At 38.4% G+C, this 14,915-nt stretch overlaps 1 protein-coding gene across 3 annotated transcripts in view; it reads left to right on the forward strand.

Annotated features, from left to right (window-relative positions):
* Nucleotides 1-14,915, forward strand: part of SLC44A1 (solute carrier family 44 member 1) — a 68,879-nt gene that overhangs the window by 12,532 nt on the left and 41,432 nt on the right. For all 3 annotated transcript variants that reach the window (XM_040579971.1, XM_040579970.1, XM_040579972.1), the window contains exons 2-3: nt 5,651-5,740; nt 8,217-8,359. In XM_040579971.1, the coding sequence (XP_040435905.1) occupies nt 5,651-5,740; nt 8,217-8,359 (233 nt within the window). The remainder of the gene's footprint in view (nt 1-5,650; nt 5,741-8,216; nt 8,360-14,915) is intronic.

A 14,915-nucleotide genomic window follows, 5' to 3' on the forward strand; every position in this document is an offset into this window, starting at 1 on the left:
AGGATGAAAAAAATAAAAATTGTTTCCACTGCATGAAGAACTGTGATGAGAACTTTCCCTTTGTTTTAGGTACCAGAGGATCTGATTGTACTGTACAGAAGGACCAAAGGAAATCAATGTTACTACTTCCATGGCTTCTGGAACTATCGATTTGTTTTTTAGCATGGTTCTGTACTTAAAAAAACAAAATAAACCATGTCCCACTGAAAACAATAGTCACAGACACCATTTTAAGGAACAAACAGGAGTTCAGGTATTCATGCATACCAGTGTTTGTAACTGACAGTGTAACACAATAGTTCTGTGAACAGAAGATGCATCTTAAATTTTCTTAAATTTTGTAAATTGTCTTAAGAAGGAAGTCTTTGTAAAGGACATGCCATTGCTGTCATGATTGAGATACTAAAACCTTGGAAGATAGATGTAATGCAGAAGTGAGACTAAGGGCCAGAAGTGGTTAAAAATTCAGTGTCTGTTTGGTGAGAGTAGTGAATGAATTTATTTTGTGACTTTATAGTCTTTAAGTAAAGGTCAAATAATGAACGAATGTAACTGGTGAATGCACTGGAGAAGTTTCCACGCACTAGGTCTGTATCTGGCAGTACTGTAACCCACCAGCTGAACCAACAGAAGTTTCAGAAATAGTAAGTGTTCTGAAAAGTCACATCCTTGAAGTACGGTGTGAGCTGCTAAGGGGGAAATGGGCCAAATGCTGATGTGCCCGAGTATATAGGATCTGAAAAAACTTGGAAATGTAGGCCTGATAGTTTAGATGGATGAGTCAAAATGTCATGTCTTGTGTTCAGTATTCAACAGGAAGAAAGTGGCAGTTTCTAAGTGTAGAAAATATGAAAGCTTATTCTCAATGCCTGGCAATGGAAGACTAGATGTTTTGCAGTATCTTTGTCTTGTATTAAAACCAGATTGAAAGCTAAAAGGAAACTAAACCAAACAAATTTATTGCTTTTTAATGGAATGTCAAAATGATTCATGCACGTCTATTTAAAAACTATTTCAGCTTTTCTGTCTTATTTTCTGTTATTTTTTACTTGGAAGGGATTTAAACCAAACACTCAAGTAGATGATTATTGGGTCACTGTGTTTCATCTGCCTGTAAGGTTTCATCTAGCATTACTTACAAGTAATTTGCAATGATTTGTACTGGATGTGGACCTTCTAGAAGTTCCCAGCACCTCCACTCAGAAGCCTTCTCTTAAGCCAGAGCAGCACAGCTCTTGTAACTGGTATCTCATGAAGTTTAACTTGGTTTAGTTTTGCTGGCTGTCGACTTTTTGCTTTAAAATTTTGTCTTCTCTTGGCTTGCTTAGCACTGTGTATGGTAGTTCTGGAGTTACATTAATAGTTTGCAAGACTCCTTTTCCTCATGACTAATGCATCTTCCCATAGGATTTTGGTGGGACATCCTTGTCCTGGGTCTCTTCTGAGGTTTGTTTTTAGCTGAAAAATGTGAGGATTTTATTTGTTTGTTCTGGTTTGGGTTTATTTTTTGTCCTTGACAACCTGTATGAAGCTACTGTTCTTGCAATTTGTGTTCATATGCAAATTGGAACAGTCCTATACTCTCCAGCTGCTAGCTTAAACTCGCTAGCCAAAGTAAAACCTTGTCTAAGGTGGAGTCTCAACATCTCCCTGCGTCTCCTTTTCATCCAGTGGCTGTTACTCGGGCCAGTTTTTCACTGGGTTGGCCTTAATTCAGCCCATCTGTCTCAGCAGTAGCTTCATTTTCTTCTTCCTGAAGCACATGATCTAATCACTACAAGATTTTAGAATTTCTTCATGCTGTCTTTCTCATGATGTTTCAAAAGCCTCTGTTGATGGCAAATTCCATCTTCATCCTGATTTCATTCACATCTTTGCTACGTGCCCACAGCTTGATTTTCCATATATGTAGTATTGCAGATGTTCTTTACTTGGCCTCTTGCTTCAGTCACATCACTCCCAAATTCTACATTGCGTGAGACATTTTGTTTAAAAATAATTCTGTTAACTCCTTGCATCAGCAGTTTTCTGCTGACATGCTGTATTTTTACCCTTTTTTTGTGCTCTTATGTGTGTGTGTTGCAGTCCGGTTGGGGCAGGTGAGTGCTTGTATTGTAGCATCCAGTACAGTTGTTACTGTTAACAGTGAAAGTGGTAGTCAGTGGGTTTGTGTTATGATGATAGAAGTACATTACAGTATGCAGAAGAGACATAAATTCAGACCACCTATTTGGTGCTGCTAGTGTATATTTTGGAAGGGAGGAAGAAATCTGGAGGGAGGACGGGTTCTGCATTTCTTTTGAAGTGATTGGGTGCAATGAATACCAAGAAAATAGCCGCTTTTTATTTTTGCATTTGCGTACAAGCACTTGCTGTCTTGAGCCATGCAGCTCTTAATTGAGCTAGCCAACAGCTAATGTGCTGGCATTCTTCATGCTTCTCTTCTGCAAGAGAAAGCCCAACTTTAGACATCCAACTTTCTGGGTGTGGAATTCAGACATATTTGTAAAATTGTGCCTCACCCAATAGCATTTGGTTTTGAGAAGCATTACGTTTGCTGAGTCTTCTGCAAAATGGACAGATGTCAACTTCTGAACATGCTCATTTGGGTTGTTGAGTAAATAACTCTTAAAATCAGCGCAGAATGTCTGTTCTGGGCAGAAGAAGCGTTCCCAACCTGCAAGATTTTCTTGGAGAGACAGGCTCTTTTTCCCACTTTGCGTTCTTGACTGATAGTGCTCCTATCAGGTTCTCGGTGCTGTCATAACAGTGCACAGGCAGTCCTGTACTTTGTTAATGGTAAGAATATCCACAGAAAGCACCGCATAAACTATGAAAGTTCCGTTTTAAAAGAAAACCTAAAATGAATCAAATGTTTTCCAGAAATGTTCTTTTTCCTCTACGTGTTTCTCTAGCATTCTTGCATTAGCAGATACTGAAGGCTCTGTCTGGAGGAAAGGCTGAAATCAGAAGTGCTGCTTTAGGACTGCAGGCAAAGCATGTCTGCTAAAATTTTTGTGGTATTTCAGTTACAACAGAGAGAAAGCACAGTTTCCAGACTGCAGAACAAACAACATTTGTTAGACCTTATGTTGGCCATAGATTGACAATTTGTGTTGCCCAAGCATAAATATCATGGTGTGAGGAAATGTCTAAAGGTGTGGAGTGAACAGGGAGCAGTCACAAGACAGACACAGACACCAACATCAAAGATTAGGAGGAAGGACTGTGAAGCGATGGAAGAAGGTTTAGGGGGAATCCAAAATGCAGAGAAGCAACTGAGAAGAAAACAGCAGACAGATAATGGCATCTAGCTTGGGTTGTAGCAAGGGCTGGAGAGGAGAAAGTTTGAACAGGCTACTAGAACAGGGTATTACTCCAAAGGTGCATAAAAGATGTATAATTTCATACCATGTTACTATGCTAGATGGTTAAACTGAAGGTTGCCAAGTATATAGTGTCTTTTGAGTTGCCTCCAAGGGTCCTTTTTGTTTAAAATAACTTCTTTTTTTTTTTTTTTTAATGTTTTGGAGCAGTGTAAAGTCTATGGACATAGAATTAATTCATCTGTGTAACATTTGAACTGTGTGCTACACCATGGCATTTCAAGTTTGTTTTTGACTTAGTCACTTAGTCCATTTACAATAAGTAATCCATTTTATTTACTAACTGTGACTAGTCAGACAACCTAAATCTTTGCCAGAGCTATTCCAAGGGATGTCCAGTGGCTTTTAAAAATCCTATTAAAAGATTTTGTTTGCAGATGGCACAGAGAGAATAAACCACCCCCACCCCAACAAAACAAACCAACCACACTGCAGTACTTCTTACTGCTCCCTCTTTTGCCAAGGGCAACTTAATCTTAAGGTACATCTATAGCTGAAATCTCTCTGCTGTTTGTAAATAGATCTCTAAAGGATCTAGAGTTCTTGGAGTGGATTTGGGAATAGGAAGTATGAAGCTTTACATATTGTATGCAATTATGATTATGATAATTGTAACACTATAAATGTCACAACTTTGTTGTAAATGTTAAGTTTGAATAGTGTGTCAGTTTTAAGTGTGAACCACCAGGATCAGAAGACGGTTTTGTTGAATGAGTGTAGTAGAGTGCATAATGTGACCTTTTGGCAACTCTCACTATGGATTATTGAGTAAAAAAAAAAAAGAAGTTTGACTGTTTCGAAGTCAGATTGAATTTGCACAGTTTTAGTATATAAAATGCAACATCTGCGAGTGGAACTTCCTTAATAAAAGATTCCAAAAGTAGCATGGAATTCCCTAATGCAAAAGCAGGCTACTTAAAAAACTCTGCTTTTTGAAGCATAGTGCATGTAGGATTACATTTATCTTGTCCCAATTTGTAGTTTTCTAATCTAGTATTTGAAAAGGTTGCTTTGTGCTTGTGAATTGGCAAAAAAATACCTTGCCAATATCACATGAGCTACATGCTGCAGCATTGTTTGGAAAAAAAAATCTACAAAAATACATACTGGAGCTAAAAGCTGTTGACTTCTCATCCAACCATGCTATTTGAATTCAGTACTGACATTTGCTACCTTGTCAAGAAAATCTTGAAGATCCTTCAGAATCCTGAGAGGAAAAAAAAAAATTGAAAATTTGAATAGGTAACCTCTTTTGCTCTGTCTCTGAAGAGGCCTGTTCTGTATTCTCCCTATATCAATCTCTTTTTCTTCCTCAAGTATGAAAACAAAGTGCGCATTTTTGGGGTCTTAGTAGACATAGGCAAACAGTTAGCATGTGGGAATTAATTGAAAAGCTCGTCTGTGTAACCATGTATTTGTAAAAGCAGCTATAATCAATATTTTTTTATTATTATTATTATAAACAAATTCTGATATGTTGGTTAGATTTGTGCTATAGCCAATGCTCATTCTTCTCTTAAAATAATTATTTTCTTAAAAAACTTCTTGCCTGTATGGTAAATTGACTTTTTTTAACAGATTTTAACTACCTTAGCAGAGTATACACACTTAAGAAATTTTACATCTTTATACTTTGCAGTAGAGCCTCCATCATTGAGTATTTCAATCTTTTAAATACACAACTTTCCTTTCTGGCACCTGGGTGATACAGACTTGATTTCTTTGCTGAAATGTTAAGCCCAGCTGCCTCTTGGCAGGTAGAAAACTGTTCATGTAACAGCAATTTATTACCTCCTTCCTATGTACACTGTACTTGTTAAACCTGACAATAGTATTTTAAAACTTGGGAGCTTTTAAAAGTTTAACTTTTTTTTGTTATTGGAAAGCAGATTACTGGAAGGTAGCTGTGGAGGACTACAATAGCAAATATTGTTGATTCTGTGCCATTAGCTTCTCTCATCTGTTAGGAAAAAAAAACCAAATGAAAATAACCTGTTTTTTGGATAAATACCTGTAAATTTCTGGGTAAATGTCCTGTGTTCTAGGTAAATAATTCTTTGTCAATCAAGTTTCCAGTGGAGGCTCTTCTTTGAAGTATCTTTCATGAGCCTTACTCTTTAAGTTTTTTGACTAAGCTGCTTCGGCTGTATTTGAGTTTAAAGATAAATCCTGTGTTAATGCCCTGGGGAGTCATTTTCTGCCTTTCTCTGTTATGAGCAGAAGACAAAGTTTTGTTAAACCTCATCTCTCTCTTCTCATGTAAGAGCTCCAAGCGAGAGTGGAAGCCTCTGGAGGACCACAGCTGCACAGATGTACCATGGCTGCTCTTATTCATCCTCTTCTGCATAGGAATGGTGAGTAGAACTCTGTGAATGTCTTCTTACATATTCTTATATAGTTTACGAGTTTGCATTCATTAGAAGTTTTAAAATCCTCTAGTAACTTAATCACTGGGTAAGGCCAAGGTATGCTGTCGTAGGAACCATCAGTACAACAGAAATGGGTAATACGTACATATCAAAGGTATTTGGTAAGGATCCATAATTTAATGTTTGTGCCAGTTTTTGCTTCACCTCCTCTTCCTCTGAAACTCCAGTTTCATTTGTAAGTCATTTTCAGTGTGGCTCTGAGGTATCACTTGACTCAGTTCCTTATGGGACTGTGCATGTCCCAGAAATGATAGCTTTGAATCTAGTAAATAGTTCTGCTATTTGCTAATATGAATTAAATGACAGTAAATTTCTTGCTGAGAAACACAGATTCTGAATGTCAAACAGTTGACACTTTTTTTTTGTGTGTGTGTGGAATGCTTAGTAGAAGCACCTACTAATAACAACTGTATTACTAATACTAAGATCTTACCAAGTTATCCAGGCTTTGTCCTGTGTGATGAAATGGTTACTTCTCTCAAAGCAGCCTCACAAGACTATATACTTTATATTAAAAAATCCAAGAGCTGTCAATTAGTGAAAACTAGAAATACACTTCTTTTCATCTTGTTTTGTTTCATGGACCTATGTATGCTGTTCTTTCTAAACAGAGAATGTCTGTCACTGTCTTGTACTGCTGTCTTGCAAGCAGTAGCCCTTAAGAGTTTGGGACTTCTGTGCTGTCAGCTTTATTTTCTACTGTACCTTGGTTTCTGGTCTTTGGAATTATTCCTTTGAAAAATTTATTTTTCTTTCCCCAGAGGATTGTCATTGGCTGTGCTTCAAGTGCAAAGATGAAACTATTTTGTTGAAATCATATGAACTATATTGCCACTGTAATGTGAATATCTTAAAATCATAAAAAGCACAAGTACTTCCTGAAACAAGCAGCTCTTTTTTTGTGGTTGTTTTTTCTGCCTTTCTTGATGTCCTCTGGTTATTCAGTCTATACCTACCTGTTGCCCCAATTATAAATTAGTCTGCTGTGGGTGAATGTTGCAGGTTTTCCTGTCTAAGCAATATGATACACAATGCACTTACCCTTTTGAGTCAAATACCCTGTTAGTCACTGTTCTAGGGGACTTCACTTGGAGGGTTGGGTACCGTTATGGGTGGAGAGGACATCCCCACGGTGTTGTAAATTAGCTTAGATGAGGAATTGCATGGTTTCCCTTAACCTGTGTATATGGAAAAAAAACATTACAATAGCACTCAGGTTCTTTGCTGGTTCAGTATGTAAAATGCCTGCTAGTATGTCTTTCACAGAATGGCAAGGATCTGAGAAATTGAAAATGAGTGCTGGTAGTTATTACTTGTGGTATCCTTTTGCTTACTTTCCCCTTGTTCTCACTTTGATATTAAGTCTGTAAGTGCTTTAGTGCATTGGCAAGAGAAAGATAATTCCCAGCTCGCTGTCTGGAGTTTCTGTATAGCCCGTCCATCAGAAAAGGTCCCTCTCCTGTATTTTCAGACCTTTAAAACCGCCCATGTTTTAACTGTTCCATGCAGACTTTATTACCTGGTATCATCATCTCATCTGATCCTGTCACTTCTATCTGTTGCTCCTCACGTTTGTTTCAGCTGTTTACTCTGCTGCTCCTTCTTAAATCTTAGCTTGCTTCATCTGTAAAAACAGTTCATTGATGGTAGTGGAGTGAGCTGATGGTTCACTTCTCCCTGTCAGTGGTGTTGCTGGAGAGCTAATTATTCTTTTGGGCGAGTCTCCTGTTTGCATAATCACTGCCTTGATCTTGGTTTTGCTAGTGAAGTGTCTCAAGTTCACAGCAAGACCTGCCTGACATTGGGTATTTTCCACATGACTCTGAGTCATTTTGCATTGTCTTGCTCTGTGGCTGTTCCTTTCCTGCATTTGAACCCAGCATCTGGAACCATAGTGGCCCTGACCTGAGCACTTTCTTGAGAGGATTTCTTTAAAAGGAACTTAATTCAGATTGGGTTCCTTATTCTAGCTCATCTTTGAAAGCACATAATTTGAAGGAAAAAAGTAATGATCTTAAAGCAAGAAAATCTGGACTGCCTTGAGTCCTCGAAGATGCATACTAACCCTTAACAACACCAGCTCTTCTTGTAGCTCTCCTTCACTGCCTGCCCTTGGCCCCCCTTCTGCTTCATGCATCACTTCCTGACAATTTTTCTCAAAAACACCTTCAAGATTCTTAACTGTGCTTGGATAATACGCGATGTTAGATATCTGAGTCCTCTTTTGGCTTGTATTAAATTTTATAATTACACAGCATTCTCTCGGATGGTCCTTGTCTTTCCTTTTTTCAGTCTGAAGGAATTTTTAAAGAAACTCTGCTTAGAAACGAATGAATTAAACTGACTTTTTCCCAACTGTCAAACAGAACGTTACTAAACTGTGGGGTTTTTCCTTCTCCAGGGTTTTATCTGTGGCTTTTCAATAGCCACAGGAGCAGCTGCAAGACTGCTTTCAGGATATGACAGTTACGGAAATATTTGTGGACAGAAAAATGTCAAGGTGGAGGGAGTCACCAACAGTGGTCTGGACCTCACACACAAGAAGTGAGTATGTGATCAAATTGCTTCATTCTGTAAACCAGGAAGGGCAAAACCTTTCTTCCTTTGAGAGTGGTTTTCAATTAAATGGACAAGTAGGAATGAGCTAGCATATCCCTTTTCCCTTCCCCAGTTTTCTCATGTAGAGAACAGCAATCCTTTGTAACAACCAGTAACAGTACTTGGAGAGTATATGTTGGCGAATGTGCAGTATGAGTGCAGCTAAGATGTTGAGAAATTTCCCTTTTGTAGAGTCTGCTTCACATAGGACATTATATCAGGCTACTGAGAATTTTGTTTGTCTGCTAGAGTTTTAGGTGTGACAGGTATTCTTAGATTTGGGAGCAGGTCTTCGATACCTGTGTAGAAAGTATTCACTTTCGTTGTTGTATGCTCAATTTCTGCCACTCAGTTTAGGGGCAAATGGGATATATCTGACATATTAAAATGAGACTTTAAAATTTGAACTGTAAGCAAGATATATTTATGTGGCTTGTGGAGAAAATGCACCAAACTTTTAAGCAGCACACAACTCTTACTCTGAGCAGTGTCATGTTAAAACACATACTTACAGGCCAGAATCAGCACAGGTATTTCCTATCTATTGTGCAGGAAAACTTCATAGTGCAGTAGTAGTACTGGAGCTGAGTAACAAGACTTCTGGACTGACAGGTTGAAAACCTGTGAGCATCTGCTGAGGTTTGTCTGCCAGTCAGTGCTCAGAGTGCATCTGTACATCTTGGGTGACTTTAGAAAGTAAACTATTTAGCCTAAACTTAGAACAGTGGTATTAATTGACCAAAAAGATGTTTCTTTCACTGTTGATTACTTCAAAGACCTAAAATGTCTTTAATTTCTGGGCGTGATAGTCTTTTACTTCACACTTACAGGCTAAAAGAAAATCCATAATTTATGTGAATTATTTGGGAAGGGTGCTTTCCTAAGATTTGCTTATTTTGAGTTGCTAGACTGAAGATTTCTAAATACCTGGTTTAAGATTTAATGTGGCTAGGTAGTTGGTGTGTTACCGGAAGAATCTGAGCGAAATAAAATAACCTGAAACTTTTTACAGATTCCATCTGTCAAAAGAGTAATTTCTTAATCTAATCACAGCTTCAGGGAGGGTTGAAGGGTTTAGAACTTAACACAGCATAATTTTCCTGGGTTTTTGTACTTAAATATTTTCTAAAATAAGGTGTATTCAGTATGAAATTGTCATTCTTGTGGTGTGAGAGAAAATGCATTTTAAAATTCTTATATAAGTTTAAATTTGAAAGAAATGGTGTCTGAGTTTGTGTGAAGGCAGAGAAACTCTGACACCTTATTGAAATACAACAATTGATAGTGTGATAGTATACATGTGACAGAAATTAGGCCATCATGAGGAGAAATACGTACCACTAAGTGATTTCCTCATGTAAATGCAAGATCAAAGGACAGCAAATAAAAATAGGCTGTTCTAAACACAGTTAATAAACAACAACCCATTGCTTGTCAAAGTCTTATTAACGTTCAAAAGAATTATGTTTTCATAATAAAGGTATCATGGCTTGATTCATTACCTAAGCAAATGAATGGGATATGCTCGTATCAACATCAATGGACTTTGTAATCTCTGTTTGGTTGAGAGTGAGGGAAAACCTTCTGCCAAGGCAGATTCTGTAACTCTTCACAGTGAAGTGCCTCTAGTACAGTCCAGGGTTACACAGCTTTGGAAGAGACCAGTTCTTATATAAATGAGTGATCCTTCCCACTTGTACAGCCTATAGCTTTTTAGTTTCTTCTGAAAAACTGCCAAGCAAATTATCTGCTTTGCATCTGTCTCTAGCAGATGGGGTTCCTGCAGTGTCTGTGGTATGGTTCATGGGAGTATTTCATGCTATTTTACAGGAGTACTTTCCAAACAGATTGTAAACATAAACCCTTCATCCTGCTTGTACATTTTGGTTTGTCTAGAGAAGGAAAGGGCTTTAAGCTCTACAAATGTGGTTCTGGAAACATGAAGTTATTCTCATTTCATTCTGCTTGCAGGGTCATTCTGCAACTCTCATTTCCCAGTCCAAGGCAGAAATCATCTGTATCTGTAAAAATAACAGTTTTTTCCCTGTAAATGACAGCGACCCTTAGGCACTGTAATGAGGAAGTGAAATGGATGTGGTCTGTGTGGATATGGAAATCTGGTTGGTAATGGTGAAGAGCAGAGTCCTCACAGTTATATGATTTGACCCATGTGCATTATATATGCTGAAACCAGTGAGATGAAGTGTTGGGAAGGAGGATTTTTACAGTCTGGTCTCGTCAACAAAGTATGAATCAAGCATCTTTTTATTTTTACAATGAGAACACAGTACAGCTTTAATAGGCTGTGCTCTAGAGTCAGACACGGGATTATCGTCTAGCCCTGGCAGTGAATTCTCATTAAACCTATCTGCCTCAGATAAGCTTCTTTTCAAGTTCTGGCAGTTATAAGTGGGTTAAAAAATTTACCTTTTATTTACAAATTAATGATGACTATGGCAGCCAAATATAAGTCTCTGAAATGCTAGTTCAGTCTGAATTTATTTTTTTTAATCACCCATACTTTGCCACTTGGATAAAATTCAGTTTGTGCTGTTCACTCAAGTACAAGGAGATGTGCATGTGCTGCTATAGGGAAGAGTTACGGTGGTATTCCACCTTAATAAATGCCTTTGACTCAGGAAAATCCTTGGGGCTTAGGTAGTGGGAAAACCCAGGGAGAGTTTGCAGCACACATGGTTGAGTGAAACTGTATATGCCCTACCCATAATTTGTTTAGAGATGTGATCACTTAAAACTCACTTCTCCATTATTGTGATAAGGCGCTTGCAGATCACAGCAAAGGTTTTCTGTAAAGTACTCATTTGCCTATAAAGAGGTGCCTTGAGGGCTGACAGAAAATCAGTGACACTGCTAAATCTAAGAGCATACAAAGTACATGAAGGTAAGATAGGCTTGTTTGTATGACTTGCCACAGTGCTTCCAGAGTAAGTTGCAGTGTACAAAATAATGATGCCTTTTGTCTTCCTGTTTTGCAAGGTGTCTTTACTGATTTTCTCATGGGCATGAATAGGCAATAGAGTACTTGTCTAGTAAGCTACTAGAAGTAGCCAAAATGTGGTGAGAAGCCAAAATTTTTGAAGCTTTTTTTTTAGCATCTGGTCATTTTGAAATTATATTTTTAATTAATTGCCTAGAAATAGGGATTTTTCTTTCAGAAATGAAAAAAGAAATGTATTGCAATGTAAGCTTGAAATGGTAAGAAAGCATAAGGCAGGTTATCCTATAGATGTGTATAAAAAAAATAAATTAATTATGCGTTTTGAAAAGTTGGAAGTTGTACTGAAGTTCATTTTGAATTACGTGCCCGAGGATGGACAACTTCACCTTATTTCCAGAGACCATGACTTTTGCAAAGTTAATAAACTCTTTCCTTCCTTGCCTTCATGTACAGGATTCAGCCTTAAATTAAAGATGAGCTTAAAAATTCTAATTTTTTGGCAACAGGAGGTAGACATACTAAAAATTACATGCAGTTATTTTTATTCAAATAACTTTTTCATCATGCTGTATTTCAGAAGTTCTTTTAACCAACTTTCAATTTTTCAAAAAAGAACAGAATCATAGAACCATAGAATAGTTTTGGTTTGAAAGGACCCAAATAGGCTGCCCAGAGAGATGGAGGAGTCTTGAACATCTCATCTGGAGACATTCAAAGCCTGGTTGCAATCCTGTGCAGCCTGCTCTAGGTGAATCTGCTTTAGCAGGGGAGTTGGACTACATGATCTCCAAAGGTTCCTTCCAACCCCGACTATTCTGTGATTCTGTGACTTAAAGACCATTTAGTCTACTTCCCCAACCACAGGCAGGGACATCTTCAACTATATCAGATTCCTCAAAGCCCTGTGCAGCCTGATTGTGAACACTTTCAGGGATGGAGCATCCACAGTTTCTCTGGGCAGCCTGGTCCAGTGTTTCATTACCCTCACAGTAAAGAATTTCTTCCTTCTGTCTAATCTGAAGTGATTGTCCACCTGTACTTGGCACTGGTGAGGCTGCACCTTGAACCACCTTGAACACTGTTCAGTTTTGGGCCCCTCACTGCAAGACAGACATTGAGGTGCTGGAGCTGTATCCAGAGAAGGGCAACAAAGCTGGTGAAATGTCCAGAGAACACGTCCTGTGAGGATCAGCTGAGGGAACTGGGGTTGTTTAGCCTGGAGGGAAGGAGGTTCAGGGGAGACCTTATTACTGTCTACAACTACCTGAAAGGAGGCTGTGGCAAGGTGGGTGTTGGTCTCTCGTGGGTAACAAGTGACAAGAGGAAATGGCCTCAAGTTGTGCCAGGGGAGAGGTTTAGGTTGGAGATTAGGAAAAATGTCTTCACCGAAGGGGTTGTCAAGCATTGGAAGAGGATGCCTAGGGAAGTGTTTGAGTCACCAGCCCTGGAGGTATTTAAAAGACATGTAGATGTGGCAGTTAGGTGTCGCAACGGAGGGAAGACACAGTCACTCAATATGAGTGATCAGCAGACTTCGTTTATTGTCCCTTACAGTCACCTTTTATGCCTTGTTATAATTAGCTCATACATATTACAAAAGTTAAGCTCATTATTGGTTAGTTGCCTAAATACCAAGCCCGCCCCTAGTTTCTCTTCTGTAGTTTTCTGTTCCCACCTGCAACATTCTTTTCCCACTGAAATCTTCCTGTTATTGTGTAACAAAAACAGCCAAAGACAGTGTATTTTGCTTTACTTCACCTAAGCTGAGAGCGATGTGCATTTTTGTCCAGCCAGCTGGACTATGTCTATGTGACCCTTTTCAGTTAGCCAGTTATCCACAATTCCCCCGTTTTTATTTTGGGCGACATAGGCCTGGTTGACCATTTTCAATAACAGCGTTTTAACACAGGAAAATACACAGCCAACTTATAAAATCTCAGTTCAGAAGGATAATTCCAGAAACACTTGAAAAATAAAGTTAGCTTGAAGCTTTAATTTAGATGCTCTTTCTGTTCCAGTGATACAAAAAGTTTAAAAAATTCAAAGGTAATTTTAAAGTTCTGAACCTGGACTAATGCAAGCTCAAAACCCAAAAAGAAACCAACCTGATGTTTGACTAGGAATATTTGCAAATATTTTAGTGGAAAAGCCCTGATCATTAACAATTTTCTGTCCAAATAACAACTGCCCTTATGCAACCAACCAGTCCATACATTTTCTGAAGAATACCTCATTGATATCAAAGAATTAACAAAGGAGGGAAATTAGTTCTAAGCTATATACATTCATAAGTGGATTTTTCAACAGTTACATACAGATTTACACACTAAGCCATAATGGCTTGTAGGTGATACACAAAAGAAGAGTACCTTGCTTATCTGTCTGAATGTCTATGCTAAATTTGATAACTATGCCACAAGCCAAGCCTACATGGGTGCTGTATGTTATGCACGTTCCTTAACAAACAGAGGTATAATAGGTAAAAGCCCAAGATCTAGTCCCCAACCTAATTATATTATTTTGTAGCCAATTAAGGAAAATAACACAAATGTGCATATCTACATGTGCACACACCTTTTAGTTCAGAACCAATCTGTGATAAAAGGCCTTAGCCTTATGGCATCATCGAATCTTAACGAGTACAGTAATTAAAAAGTTAGGGACATGGTTTAGTAGTGGACTTGGCAGTGTTAGGTTTATGGTTGGACTCGATGACCTTAAAGAACTTCTCTAATGTAAACAATTCTATGATTCTAAATCTACCCTCTCTTAGTTTAAAACTGTTACCGCTTGTCCTATAATTACAGGGCCTCATAAAAGCCTCTCTGCATGTTTTGTATAAGCCTCCTTTAAGTACTGAAAGGCCACAATAAGGTCTCTGTAGAGCTTTCTCTTCTCCAGGCTGAACAAGCCCAACTCCCTTAGCCTTTCTTCATAGGAGAGGTCTGCCAGCCCTCATTGTTTTCCTGAGCTTCCTCTGGGCCCACTCTAACTGATCCATGTCTGTGTTGTACTGGGGATACCAGAGTTGAATGTGGTCTGCCAGGTGGGGTCCCATGAGAGCAGGGTAGAAGGGCAGGATCACCTCCCCTGCTGGTCATGCTTCTTTTTGTACAGCCCAGGATACAGCTGGCTTTCTGGGCTGCAAGCTCACATTGCTGGCTCATGTCCAATCTTTTGTCCACTAGTACCCCCAAGTCCTCCTCTGTAGGGCTGGTACTTCGTAAAGATGCATAAGATGCTTCCTGGGTTGTAAAACTATATTTCCTATAGCAAACAAATTTTTATTTGCAGTGTTGAAGCATCTCTAACAATATGATTACTTTGTTTACTTTAGTCTGTGTATTGCTGATGTAGTTACTTTCTTATCAACAAATTAGTCTATTGTTGATTCTAAATAACTGAAATTGCAGCTCAAAGTGTGTAAGTATTCTTCTAGTGAGAAACAAAACGTCTTCTGTGGTGACACAGCATGGAATTTTCTGCAGTAAAATCACTTACTTTCAATAAATAAGCTTTATAAACAAAAACTAAACCACCTTT

The sequence above is a fragment of the Falco naumanni genome, chromosome Z (assembly GCF_017639655.2).
Source record: "Falco naumanni isolate bFalNau1 chromosome Z, bFalNau1.pat, whole genome shotgun sequence".
NCBI classification, from domain to species: Eukaryota; Metazoa; Chordata; class Aves; order Falconiformes; family Falconidae; genus Falco; species Falco naumanni.